General features: G+C 37.1%; 1 protein-coding gene across 5 annotated transcripts in view; it reads right to left on the bottom strand.

Moving 5' to 3' along the window:
* Positions 1 to 15,275, bottom strand: part of NAALADL2 (N-acetylated alpha-linked acidic dipeptidase like 2) — a 1,374,776-nt gene that overhangs the window by 497,276 nt on the left and 862,225 nt on the right. For all 5 annotated transcript variants that reach the window (XM_060171978.1, XM_060171980.1, XM_060171981.1 and 2 more), the window contains one exon: positions 375 to 525. In XM_060171978.1, the coding sequence (XP_060027961.1) occupies positions 375 to 525 (151 nt within the window). The remainder of the gene's footprint in view (positions 1 to 374; positions 526 to 15,275) is intronic.

Below are 15,275 nucleotides of genomic sequence, written 5' to 3'. Positions count from 1 at the left end.
CCATATTAAGTGACTAGCCAAACTATAAAGTCTCTTCTCTAAAGGAACCAGAAAGTTTGACCTTATTAACTCATTTCTATTCCAGAATCATTTTCCACAAGTTTACTCACCTAACAGGGTCATCTGTGTACCATGACGCTAAACATGGAAATATTACAGTAATGCCAGTTCTTGAGACAAAAGTCTATTTCAAAGTTGACAATTTCCACTTTAACAAATGAGTAGTCTATAATGCTGAGAACATCAAATTTACTTTTCTCACATGGAACATAAAAATGTGTTGGCTTTACCCTTCCTTGAATAATTTTGGTGGCAAGTACATGAACACTGAAACCTTGTAATGTTTGCAAAAATAATAATCACAAGGGACTTACCAAGACTTGGATACCCCGGTGTAGAAGGATCTCCTCCTGGATTCAGTGATACCATGAAGGTTTCATAACTAAGATTTGCCGTCTTTGGTAAATCACAAGGGTCAATATATAGAAGAACACCTCCAAAGCCAGCCTTTTCCAATAGGGAAAGCTAAATAAGAATAAACATTAAATATGCTTATGTTTCTTGCCTATGATTAAGATAAGGTCCCTTTTCTGGGACATTTTAATAAGTAAACACTTCAGATTTCCCAATTATCAAGTCCAGAGTCCTTATCTTGGCAACTTTCCTTTTCTTCTTCTTCTTCTTCTGTTCTATCTTCACAATACATATGTAACATTCTAATAATGTCTGTGTTTTATTTCAGTTGTACGTTCATGTTATTTTTCACTTAATTTTATGTCCTCTCACTGAATTGCCTAAGTAGGTCTGGAGTTTCCATTTTCACGACATCAATAGAGTATCTATCACAGGCAGATTTCTATTTTGAAAGGACTCCTTTGGGGCCTGGGAGATAGCTCATCTGATTGGATGCTTGTTTTAGCAAGCACATCATGCAGGTCCACATTTCTGGTATACCACAGAGAAGAACTATGTTATAGAGCATAACACTGGCATCTTTCCCTCTTCCTTTGTGTCTCTATTTATTTCTAGATTTCTAGCTGTCTAAAGAAGTTAGCCTGGAGACATAATTGTACATGCACAGGGTCACCATGAAGCCAAAACAAAGAAGTTGCCTACCAGATTGTGCTCCATTCCCTCCAGAGCTGAGTCTGTCAAGTACATTGTTGAATTTTTCACACTGTTTACTAAATAGTAGCATTTCTAACTCTCCCAAGAATGCCCACTTGAGCTATTTATTTATTTGTTTGTTTGTTTGTTTATTTTCGCTGTTGAGTATTCCAGTCTAACTTCCCAGAGAAGAAAGTGAAGGATGTACATAGAGCCAAAAGAAGTACCACTTTCTGAGTGACCTATTACTGCTTTTTCTGCCAATAATCAATTTATAAGTAGCCTCCCAGTACCCTCATTTGAGACATATGCTCTTTAAGTAGACAACAGAACAGGTCAGATGAAGTTAACATTCTATGCTCTCTCTTTTATCTTGTTATAGAAATGGGAGGGGCTGAGGTTATTTATGTTAGTGTAACTTACCAGGTATGAGAAACAGTAATCACAATTTGCTAATTCTATTTGCTGCCCATGAGGAGAGGAAAAGCAGTAAGAATAGATGAGATAATCATAGGGAGTTTGGCTCATATAAGGGAATGGCAATTGCTGCTCATTATGTGCCTCTAGTTAATACCATACTTCAATTTCCAGTGGCTCTTTATATTGTTTATTGATTTTTCAATGGATTCAAGAAAGACAAAAATTTGCATATGTGGCTTGACTATTCCAAGAATAGAAACAAGTCCATCTTCTCTACCATTGTGCAATTATCAGGCATATACCAGATGTACAAGAGTACAAATATGTGAAGAAGTGATTGATGAAAATGCTGCTTGGAAAAAAAAAACTTATTTAGTATTCTATTATCATATCTTCTGGGAGCAGTGGACTAATGCAAGTTTGAAACACCTGTAAAGAGCTAGAGGCAGACAATTAATTAAATAATTTAATAAAAACATATACCTTATGGGAAAGGTATATGTATATGTCCCGTATGCCTCTCCCAATCCATATCAAATAATATTACATCAGCCGATCACAAACTAAACAACACAACGATTGCCACCTCAACATGCTTCACTTCAGACTGTGTCCAGAGACTTCATGTGTGGAATGACAACCCTTCAACTTCATTACTCGGGTGAGACCTTTCCTTTCATAGTATACTCTAATTTCATCTCAGGTGGTTCACTTTCTAACAAAGTCCCAAAACCTAGATATACACCAGTTTCTGTGAGAGAGAGCATATGTTCACACGTATCCGTAAACTACTGCAAAATATATGCCTGAAAGCAGAAGTACACTAGAGTTTGCAGTGAGTACCCCCCCTAACATTTCCTCTCCACTATTCTAAGCTTTGGGTCCATGATTGCTCAAAAATTTGTTTGGCTTCGTATGTTAACTCTCTTTTCAGTCACCAGGTTCCAGATGTCATCAGGATGCTGGCCAGGCTTCCCTGGACTGAAGACCCCACCAATGTGTCCTGGAGCTCTGCTTCCCCAGAGACCCACCCTAATAGGGAAAGAGAGAGGCAGACTGGGAGTATGGACCGACCAGTCAATGCCCATGTTCAGCGGGGAAGCAATTACAGAAGCCAGACCTTCTACCTTCTGCAACCCACAATGACCCTGGGTCCATGCTCCAGAGAATGGGAAAGCTATCAGGGGAGGGGATGGGAGATGGAGATTGGGTGGTGGGAATTGTATGGAATTGTACCCCTCCTACCCTATGGTTTTGTTAATTAATCCTTTCTTAAATTAAAAAAAAAAACATATACCTTAACTTTTCATGCAACAGCAAGTTTGTTTTGTTGCCTAGCATAGCACTGCTCATTTCTGCCTTATGGTGGTACTAGGGATTGGAACTGAGACCTTGAAACCAAAAGCAGGGGAGTCTTTTTGCACATACCATTGTACTAATTCTCTGGCTTTGCATATTTTCTCATCAAAAGAAAAAAAAAAACTAACAAGAGTCTAAGCAAAGTAAAATTGATTAAAATATACCTCCTATAAGAAGTAACCCCAGGTGGGTCGGGTGGTGGCGCAGTGGATTAAGCGCACGTGGCGCAAAGCGCAGGGACCAGCGTAAGGATCCCGGTTGGAGCCCCCAGCTCCCCACCTGCAGGGGAGTCACTTCACAGGCGGTGAAGCGGGTCTGCAGGTGTCTATCTTTCTCTCCCCCTCTCTCTCTGTCTTCCCCTCCTCTCTCCATTTCTCTCTGTCCTATCCAACAACAATGCAACGTCAACAATGGCAATAATAATCCCAACGAGGCTGCAACAACTAGGGGGAAAAATGGCCTCCAGGAGCCGTGGATTCATGGTGCAGGCACCGAGCCCAGCAATAACCCTGGAGGAAAAAAAAAAAGAAAAAAAAAAAGAAAAAGAAAACAAAACACACACACACAAAAAAAAGAAGTAACCCCAGTTAGACTTCTATTATTGTTTCTTCCATCAGCATTTTAATGAAGGTGGAGGAATTCAGACAGAAAGAAAGCATGAGATGACTGAAATGATGACACAAAAGAAACAGGAATTGAAAGGAGGAGCATAAAGTAAAACTTGGGTGCTGGTGTATTACACCAAAGCTAAGAACTCTGGGGAAGGAGGGCAGAAAGGAGGTTATGGGGAAGGGGGAGTCAGATACTGGTACCACATAATATACCTTTTATCTGACTCTTTCTCATTTACTTTTGCCATCTCCCACTGTAAAAAACAAGCAAAGGTAAGTAGGAATCAAGACAAAAGATTGAGGAAACATTCACACTGAAAGTTTCAGGAAAGCCTGTGAAAGCTTCCATGCTGAAATTGCTATTGCTAAAAAGAATGATCAATGGAGTTATTTTCACTGTTCTGCTTACTATAGAGAAAAAATAGACAAAAAATTAAATTTGTCTACACAGCAATCTTTAAATATTAAAAATTACTTTTATTACAAAAGGAATTAATTATTAAAGAGAAAAATGATATAAGCAAAAATGATATAAGCAGCTTCATTATTCTATCTGTAAAAACACAACCATTAATGTGCTGATGTATCTAGATACTTCTGTTAGTGTTTATACACATATACACAGATACTTACAAAATAAGACTACTATTATAAAGCACTACTTTTGGAGTCTATTTTCTTTTCACTTAAATAGCTATTCATGTAGCTATTCACTTTTTGCATCATTTTAATAGCTGAAATTGCTTTTTTTTTAATTTTTTATTTAAGAAAGGATTAATGAACGAAAACATAAGGTAGGAGGGGTACAACTCCACACAATTCCCACCACCCAATCTCCATAACCCAACCCCTCCCATGATAGCTTTCCCATTCTCTAGCCCTCTTGGAGCATGGACCCAGTGTCGTTGAGGGTTGCAGAAGGTCTGGCTTCTGTAATTGCTTCCCCGCTGAACATGGGCGTTGATTGGTCGGTCCATACTCCCAGTCTGCCTCTCTCTTTCCCTAGTAGGGTGTGTCTCTGGTGAAGCTGAGCTCCAGGACACATTGGTGGGGTCTTCAATCCAGGGAAGCCTGGCCAGCATCCTGGTGGCATCTGGAACCTGGTGATTGAAAAGAGAGTTAACATACGAAGCCAAACAATTTGCTGAGCAATCATGGATCTCAAGCTTGGAATAGTGGAGAGGAAGTGTTAGGGAGGTACTCACTGCAAACTCTAGTGTACTTCTGCTTTCAGGTATATATTTTGCAGTAGTTTATGGATACGTGTGCACATAAACTCTCTCTCACAGAAACTGGTGTATTTCTAGGTTATGGGACTTTGTTAGAAAGTGAACTACCTGAGATGAAATTAGAGTGTACTATAAAAGGAAAAGTCTCACCCGAGTAATGTAGCTGAAGGGTTGTCATCCCATACGTGAAGTCTCTGGACACAGTCTGAGGTGAAGCATGTTGAGGTGGCAATCATAGCGTTGGTTAGGTTGTGATCGGCGGATGCAATATTATTTGGTTTGGATTGGGAGACGCATACGGGAAAGTGGGCCCTATCCAAGGGTTCCAGGACTGGGGGAAGTAGGGGCTCTATAGTGGAGATGTGAGGTTCCTGCTGTCTTAGGGTTCAAAAAGACAATCGATAGTTAATGTTATCATCACATTATTTGGTAATTGGGTTAACTTTGAAAAGTCCTTTTGTTATGGTTTGCTGTACAGTATCCAGCATCTTGTATAAAGCTGTGCTATTGGATGCTTCTAATCTATTTGGTCTAGGCTTTTGAGAGAGTCCACATATCAAATACACAGCCTATATAAAATAAATTATTATCTTTATTTATTTATTGGATAGAGACAGCCTGGAATTGAGAAGGAAAGGGATAATGGAGAGAGAAAAGAGAAAGAAATTTGCAGCACTGCTTTACAATTCACAAAGCTTTCCCTCTGCAGGTAGGGGCTGGGGTTTTGAATCTGGGTCCCTATTTTCTTGTATACTCAACCAGGTGTGCCACCACCTGAACTCTTGTGATTTCATTTTATATATGGAATAATATGAAATAATAACCTATAGAGTCCACTAAATATCACTGGGCCAAGCCCTCTTAGCTACACAAAGTATATTTCTTTTTATTTTTTTTAACATTGGACTGCAGCAAACTTTTTTGTAACTAAAACTATGCACACTTTCCAATATTCATGAAATAGATTTCCACAAGTGAACTATTAAGTCAAGCTCTCCTTTTTTGCTTAGTTTCTTCAGATAATTTTACTGGGTGGATATCATAGTTTACAAAACAATTGTCTTGAAGCTCGGCAGTGATATACCTGATTGAGTGCACATGTTATGATGCACAAGGACCCAGGTTCAAGCTCACGGTCTCCATCTGTGTGTGTGTGTGGGGGGGTGGTTTAAGAGTAGTGTAGCAGTGGTATAGGTTTCTCTCTTTCTCTTTCCCTATCTTCCTTTCCTCTCTAAAATTCTCTACATCCAATAAAATAAAATATATTAAAAATAAGTAACATATTAAAACAAAAAAGTTATTTCTCCATGTTGGGTGTCTACATACAACTCCCACTAACAAATGCAGTCTTCCTCTAGTGTGGGGCATTGGGTTCCTTTCTTAGTTTCAAGCCCCTTCCAACCCAACACACTACTATTTGGCTTTATTGTGCCAAGCCACAGCTAGTCTGTGTTTTCCCTTGATGGATAAGTCTCTCAAACATATAATAGTTTACTAGCCACATATGTGATTAGCTATTCCCCTTAACTGTCATCAACAGTACGTTCTATTTAGTCTTTATTGGGGCAGGGTTAATGGTTTACAGTCAACTGTAAAATATAGTTGTTTGTACATGTATAGCATTTCTCAGTTTTCCACATACAATCCTCCCACACACAAGAGCCTTGTCTGTCATCACATATTTCTTTATAAGAGCATTTGTCAATTTAGCTAAAAGACTTTGTCCAACTTGTTTTGAACTTACAAAAGAAACTAAACATTTTACCATGACTTTTACCTCTTAAGTATTTTGAGAATCACTGCTTGTATTTCTATGTTATTTATTCATTTATTTACTTATTGGAAGAGAGGGAAAATAACAATCTCTTACCTGTAGCATAGATGATGTTGGGACTGCACCTGAGATTTCTAGCCTGCATATTCTGTCCTCTAACAGAGTGAGTTATATGCAGGCCTGAAAAAATATTCATAAGTACTTTCATATCCCTGTTTTGTCCATTTATCATTTTGTTTGTTTGCATATTTATTTGTTTGTTTATCCAATCATTCATTTATTATTTCCAGAGCACTGCTCAACTGTGGCTTATAGTGAAGCTGGGGATTAAACCATTTCATACCTTTGCTGTCTCAGGTATGAAAGTTATTTTTGCATAACCATTATGCTATTTCCTCAGTCACCCTGTCAACGTTTTGAACATTAAGAGGGTAAAGCTAACCCCGTGAAAGATGATATGAGCTGCCACATAGCTATTATGTACCAGAATTATCAGAATCTAGTGCAGTCTTCCTTGAAATACTAAGGACCAACACCTTCTGTGTGACTCACGTGTTTGTATCTCCACTCCATGTTCTGACTGACTACAGACTATCGGTTATCAGATATTTTCACAATATATGTTAATTTCAAGGGGTCTGTGACATATTACCAAATGTACACAAAAGAGACAGCATGTACAAACCAAGCTTTTAATTTTAATTTTATTATTACTGATTTACAAAATTGTAAGATAATAGGGTATAGTTCCATACAACTCCCACCACCAGAGTTCTAGGTCTCCACCCCCTCCATTGGAAACGGCAGTAGTTTTCTCAAGGTCATCAATATGGACTGATTCTATAACTATCTGTGTGTATTTGTTTTTTATTTCTATTTTCAAAAGTTTTGCCTTCATTTCATTCCTAAGTCATTCCACAATTCTTACTACTTCTGGGTGTCATTCCTTTTTTCCTCTTCTCTCTCAGATAAAAGAATTGGTCCCCAAATCGTCATCTGTGATATCCCATCCAGCTGTTAGATTCACGGTTAGTCAACAATTTGTTTGGCTTTATATATTAACCCTTCTTTCATTCACAGGTTCCAGATGCTACCATGATGACAACCGGATTTCCCTGGGCAGACAACCCCACCATTGTGTCATGGAGCCCTGCTTCCCTAGAACCCTGCCCCACTAGGGAAAGAGAGAGACAGGCTGGGAGTACGGATCGACCTGTCAATGCCAATGTTCAGCAGGGACACAATTACAGAAGCCAGACCTTCCACCTTCTGCACCCATAATGATACTGTGTCCATACTCCCAGAGGGATAAATAATAGGAAAGCTATCAAGGGAGGGGGTAGGATACAGAGTTCTGGTGGTGGAAATTGTATGGAATTGTACCCCTCTTATCCTATGGTTTTGCCGGTGTTTCCATTATATATATATAAAACTTATATAAAAAAAGGAAAGAAAATAAACGGTGCCTGTCTAGCCTTTTACATTTAACTAAGATAGCTCTAAATCACTGGATTTCACATGCATTAAACAGTTATCAGTCCAGTATTTTTAGAAGATGGTTTTAAAAGATATATTGATCATACCACTAAAGCAGAATCAACAAATTCAATAAAGAAAAAACAAATAGAGAATGACTGTTTCCTTTCCTGTGCCCAGATATATCTCATAGAACCACATTCCACATTGTACTGACCCTGAGTCTGGCCTCACATTCTTTTCCCAGGCAGCCATTCATTGCCAGTTAATTGGTGTTAGTGCACATGATGAAAACTGTCCTCATTTTTTCAGTAAAGTGAACTTCCTGACAGCAGTGACCTTGTCTTATTTATCTTTGTATTCTAACACCTGCAGAGTAGTTAGACTTAATATGTTGCTGAGTTCTATAGCTAGGATTTAATCCATTCATAGATGATCTTATGTTGTCAGCTTATCCTCTGAACTCACTCAAAGTCTTTCCAGCACTTCTGATTTTCACTCGTCATAATTCATGACATCCCTAAATCAGAAAATAAGTTGTGAAAGAGGAAACTTGGTTTTCATTAAATATTTAGTTCCTACAACAGCTTTGTCCAGGACTGAGAAGGTAGTAAAGGTTAACACATAGGTCTTGCACACAGGGACTTACAAGACTGATGTCTAGCACTACAAATAGTCAGACTGAAAATTAAATGGAATAATACCATATTTTCATGAATTGAAATAGTTAATACTATTAAACTTATCCTCATAGCCAGTGCAATATAAATACCCAATGCAATAGCCATCAAAATACCAGGACTACCAAACAAGATACAAAACAAGAATATAGACAACATATCTTCTGGCTTCAAATTATATTATAGGGATACAGTAGTAAAATTTGTGTGATACTGTAATAAAATAGACATAGATAAACAGAAATGAATTCAGATACAAGGGATTATTCTTCACATTTATGAGCAATTATTTTATATGAAACCTGGGACATTAAATGGAGAGATTCTTCTTAATAAATGGTGTTGGGAAAATTGAGTAGCTACATGCAGACGAGTTAAATAGGACTAATGAATCTCACCACTAAAAAAGTTAGCTGAAATTGAATTTAAGACTTGAATATCAAACTGGAAACCATAAGAACTTAGTAGAAAACAATGGCAGAACACTCTAGGCTGCCTGCTTCAGAAATGTCTTAGGATATTAGAGATCATTGGCATAAAAAACAAAGGCAAAACCAAAATGTTGAAAGTACATAAAACTGAAAAATTCTGTGGTCTGGGAGGTGATGCAGTGGATAAAGCATCAGCCTCTCAAGCATGAGGTCTTGAGTTCAATCCCCGGCAGCACATGTACCAGAGTGATGTATGGTTCTTTCTCTCTCTCTCCTCCTATATTTCACATTAATAAATAAATAAAATCTTTAAAAAAACTGAAAAATTCTTCCCAGAAAAGAAGGGCATGGACAAAACAAAAATATATATTGTAAATGAGATATAATACTTGCATATCATATATCAGGCAAAGGACTGATAATCAATAAATAATTCACAAAGCTAAGCAGTAAAAAAAAAAAAAACCTTGATAAAAATGGGAAAAATATATCAAAAGAGTCCTCATCAAAGGATGTACTCAGATGGTCCACAAGAATATGAAACATATGTTCAGGCTAAAAAAACAGCTCACTGTACATGTGCAAGACCCAAGTTCCAGGCTGGCCTTCACTGCACTGAATAAAGATTAAGTATTATGATTTCTTTCCATCTCACTCTGTGGCACTCTGTTTTACTCTATCTGAAAATGTTTGCCTGGAAAGGTAAAACCCTAGAAATGACAAAAAAAAAGCTCAATCAGTGTCACTGATTTTTAGAGAACTGACAATCTAGACAACAATCAGACTAGGCTACCTCATAAAGGTTTGAAACAAAGCCTAGTGAAGATATGGTGAGAAAGGAACACTTTCACACTCACAATGGGAAGGTAAATTGGTCCAGCCCCTGTGAAGAAGTCTGAAGATTCTTCTATTAAAAAGTAGACCTACTATACAATCCCACAGTTCCCCCTCTAATTATATATCCAAATAACATAAGAACATCTCTGTAGACAGATTTATACATGCCTATGTCTACTGAAGCATTACATGTAACAGCCAAGATTTGGAAACAACCCAAGTATCCAAAAGCAGAAAAGTGGATAAGAAAGCTGTAGTGTATATACCCTATGAGATACAACTCTTAGATGTAAGAAAAGATGACTCTTTCACTTGCTATAATTTGGGTGTGACTAGAGGGAATAATGCTAAGTTAAACAGTTAAAAGGAAGATGAATAGTAGATGATGCCACTCATAAGTGGGTTGTAAGAAACAAAACAAGGAAAACTACAATATGAAAACTCTAATAAACTATACCTGCTTCGGCAGATATCAAGAAGGAAGGTCAAAGAGGGTGAATTGGGGTTGAGACACTATGGCTTATATTAGAGGAAGAGGAATAAGAAATTGCACACCTGTGAGAAAACAGTCTTGTGGGGACTTCCAGGAGGCATGGCTATGAGGTAACAGGGAACAGAACCAATCTCTCCCCAAACAACAAATGTCTACAACTATCAAACTTAATAAAACTCACCAACTACAACTGAGACATCGAAAGTAGCACCACAGCCTCAGTGGGTGCTTGGTGCATGGTTGTGGTGAGCAATGATGTGCAGGAGGAAACCAAATACAAAGAATTTAGAGGAACTGCAGAGCAAGACTCCATTTCCCTCTATGTGCAGCAGTAGTCAGAACACTTGCAGTGATAAAAGGGGACCTTTTAATTTTTAATCTATGACCTCAGGGATATTAGCCTACTGAACTATATGCAAGGACACACCAAAAAAGCAGAGAGTATGTGTGACCAAAAGAAGTCCAGTCTGTTGCCAAAACATAATGGTAATTTGCAGCAGATGGCATCTAAATAATAATGTGAGTCCTGCTTTTCTGAACACAGCTGCAGCTCAGCAGAAAAACTCTGAGGCTTGGTTTCAAACTGAAATAATATAGACAAATAATATACACACCACAGAAGGAATACAAAAAGCTCAAGGGAACAACAAGAAACCTAACTCCAGCACCTCACACCTCCACTGTCCAACATAAACAAAGCAAAGTCCAGAAATCACAATAGAAGCATCTACTAGCCAGCAATAACCAGCACTATAAATACATAAACAGAAGAATTTAAAAAATAAACATCTTAACATGCCAATCCAGTCAGATAGAGGTGAAATGGAGGGACTCCAAGAGAGTAGAGACTTAGACAACAAGAGAAAGACTACAGAAAGCTCATTATGAGGGATTTCCAAGAATCTAAACATAAATTGGAGAAACATATTCAATAGTGGAAAGAATATTTCACCAAGGAGTTAGAAAACACAAAAGGAGAGCTCTGAACAAAGGTCTTTAAGAAATTAGAAAACATAAAAGAAGGATTTCAATTGGAGTTCACTATGCTATTATGAAGGATGAAAGGCAAATTTCAGACAGAACTCCAGGATGTGAAAGGTGATCTGAGTACAGTACAAACTCAGGTACAAGGCTTTGGAAGTAGAATCACTCAATCAGAAGGAAGAAAATCTAAGCTAGAAGATAATACAATTGCCCACTTTTTCTATTTAAATATTAAGGAGAGGAAAGGTTTAGAAAAAATGAGACAACTGAGACAACTCTGTGAAATTGCAGACTCCGTCAAAAGGTTGAATGTAAAACTAATAGGAATTCCTGAGGAAGAGGATCTGATGAATAGAACCAAGACTATATTCCAAGAAATTTTAGCTGAGTATTTCCCTCAATTAGGCAATCTTCAGAACATATGTATCCATGTAGTAGACTGTACACCCAGGCAAATGAATGAAGGATTATCAACATCAGGGCTATAACTGTAAAACTATTATAACTCCACAACAAGAAAAAAATTTACAGACTTCTAGAGAAAAGAACTGACATACAATAGAGCTATCAGATTTTCATCATACTTCTTCTCTTCAAAAACCTTAGAGTCAAGTAGAGAGTGGAGTGGCATATTCAAAGTACTAAAAGAAAGAGAATTGCAGCTATGAATGTTGTATCCTACAAAATCACCCTTCAAATATGAGAGAGAAATAAAGGTCTTCTCAAATATCCAAAAGCTAAAGAAACTTGTCACTATCAACCCTACCTTGTAAGAATTACTGAAAGGAGTCCCAAAAGAAAAGAAAAAAGCAAATGAATACACATTGTAAGTGAGGGAAACAGCAGTAGACTAAAACTAAAAATACAATAAAAACAAGAAAGAACAGGGGCTGGGTGGTGGCGCACCTGGTTGAGTGCACATGTTACAGTGCACAAGGACCCAAGTTCGAGCCCCCAGTCCCCACATGCAAGGGGAATGCTTTGCAAGTGATGAAGTAGTGTTGCAGTTGTCTCTCTGTCTCTCCCTCTGTATCACCCCTTCCCTCTCAGTTTCTGGCTGTCTCTATCCAGTGAAAAAAGATAATTTAAAAAAAACTATTAAAAATAAAACAAGAAAGAACAATAAAAAAGAATAGGGGAGCATATTGATGGACAAAGCAGCTTTATCAAATGTTAGTTAATCAAGACCAACTTAAAAATACTTTTTTAGATATGCTATGTAAGTTATTACACTTATTGTAACAATAATACAAAACAAGGAACAAAGATATACATAATGTACAAGAGAAATCATTGAGGAACCTTCATGCAAATCCATCCACACAAAAAACAACAGATAGAGACCAATGAGAAAAGGATCATTAATGTTAAACAAACTCAAAACAAAAATCAGAATAGATGTAAGTAAACCATATATGTTAATAATCACCCTAAATATGAATGGTCTAAGTTCACCTGTCAAAAGATTCAGATTAGTTAAATGAATTAACGAATAGGATCCAGCCATTTTATGACTTCAGGAAGCACACATCCAAAGAAAAGACAAATGGAAACTTAATGTCAGAGACTAGAGCAAGATGTCCCAAGCTGATAATAAAAAATGGTAGGACAACTATTCTGTTCTCAGAGAAAATAGACTTTTAGGTAAAGAAAGTAAGTAGATACAGAGAGGGATATCACATATTGGTCAAAAGAGTAATCCAACAATTACACATAACCACTATAACTAAATAAATATATATATATACTCCAAACTCAGTGCATCCAAATATACAAAACAAATACTTACTGAACTTAAGGGAGACATTGAAAGCAATACAATAATAGTAGAAGACATCAACATATCACTCTCATCAAGAGACATATCGTATGGACAAAAAATCAATAGGGAAATAGCAAACTTAAATGAAACATAGACAAAATGGACATAACAGATAAATATAGAGCTTTCCATACCAAAACAAAGGAATACAAATTCTTTTCAAGTGCACATGGAACATTCACAAGGATTGATCATCATATGCTTGGTCACACTGACAGCCTAAGCAAATATGTGAATAATAAAATCGTAAAATGCATCTTCTCAGACCATGATGGTATGAAGCTAGAAATCAACTACAAAAAGAAAAGAACACACACACACATATGCACACGCACACGCACACACACAGTCTAGGGACAAAACAACATGTTCCCGAGTAACATATGGTTCATTGAAAAATAAAAAAATAAATTAAAAATCACCTCAATATCAATGCAAGTGAAGAAACTAGTAGCTACCAGACCCTAGAAGATGCAGCAAAAGTAGCCCTGAGAGGAAGTGCATAGCGATACAGCCACTTTAATTTAAGGGGAAATCACTATTAAAAAATCTAACAACCCAACTGAACCAATTAGAAATGGAGCCACCAAGAGACCCAACAGTCAGCAGGAGACAGGAAATAGTCAAAATCAGAGGAGAACTTAATGAAATAGAAAAAGACCATTAGGAAGATTAATAAAACTGTTAACTGGTTCTTTGAGATGATAAATAAAATAGATTAATCACTAGCTATACTCCCTAAAATAAAGAGAGAAAGCTATGGTAAAACCACTCAGAAATGACAGAGGAGATATTACAACAGACGAGGCAGAAATAAGAGGATCGTACAAGACTATTATGGACATCATTATGGAAATAAAACTGAGAACATAGAAGAAATGGACACACTTTTAGAATCATACTAACTGCCAACCTTGACACAAGAGGAAGTAGATAAAATTAACAAGACAGTCACTAATAAGGAGAGTGAAACAGTAATCAAAAGCCTTCCCAAGAACAAAAGCCTAGGTCAAGATGGCTATACACCTGAATTCTATGAAGCATTCACAGAAGAACTAACATCTATTCTCCTCAAACTCTTCCAGACAATAGAAGAAGAGGGACTACCCCCTGCCAAACACATTTTATGAGGCTAATATCATTATGTTCCCCAAAGCAGGAAATAACTCCACCAAAAAAGAAAACTATCAACCTGTATCCCTCATGAAAATTGTTGGTCCTCAAAAAATTTTGGCTAATCAAATTAAAAAAATAATTATGAGAATGGTCATCCAAGACCAAGTGTAATTCATCCCTGGGAAACAGGAATGATTCAATACCCACAAGTCAATCAATGTAATCCACCAAATCAACAAAAAGAAAAAGAAAGTCACATGATTTTATCAACTGACACAGAAAAAAGTATTCAACAAGGTCCAACACCCATTTATGATAAAGGCCTTCAAGAAATTGGGAGTGGGAGCAAAATTCCTCAACATAATAGAGGCTATATATAACAAATCCATGGCTGCCATAATCAACAGGGAAAAATTGAAAGATTCTCCCCTAAAATCAGGAACAAGACAAGGAAGTCTGCTCTAGAAGTCCTCGCCATCACAATCAGGCAAGAAAGAAATATCAAAGGAATCCTAATTGAAAAGAGTCATGTTAAATTATCACTCTTTGCTGATGATGTGTTAATATTCCTAGAGGACCCCAGAAATTCTGTCAAAAGCTATAGTAAATCATCAGTAAATTCAGCAAAGTAGCAGGTTATATAATCAACAACCACAAATAAGTGGAATTTCTCTATATGAAAGATGGGCCAGAGAAAACAGAACTAAAGGAAGCAATCCTGTTTATAATAGAACCTCAAAAGATAAAATACCTAGCAGTAAATCTAACAAAAAAGGTGAAGGACCTTTTGAATGAAAAACTATAAGACCTTGTTAAAAGAAATAGAGGATAACACAAAGAAATGGAAGAACATCCCCTGTTCCTGGACTGGGAGAATAAATATCATAAAAATGGCAATTCTGCCAAAAGTAATCTATAGATTCAATACAATACCTA

This window comes from Erinaceus europaeus, chromosome 14, assembly GCF_950295315.1.
Source record: "Erinaceus europaeus chromosome 14, mEriEur2.1, whole genome shotgun sequence".
NCBI classification, from domain to species: Eukaryota; Metazoa; Chordata; class Mammalia; order Eulipotyphla; family Erinaceidae; genus Erinaceus; species Erinaceus europaeus.
Note: the sequence above shows the minus strand (reverse complement) of the source record. Positions and strands in the feature narration are given on the sequence as shown.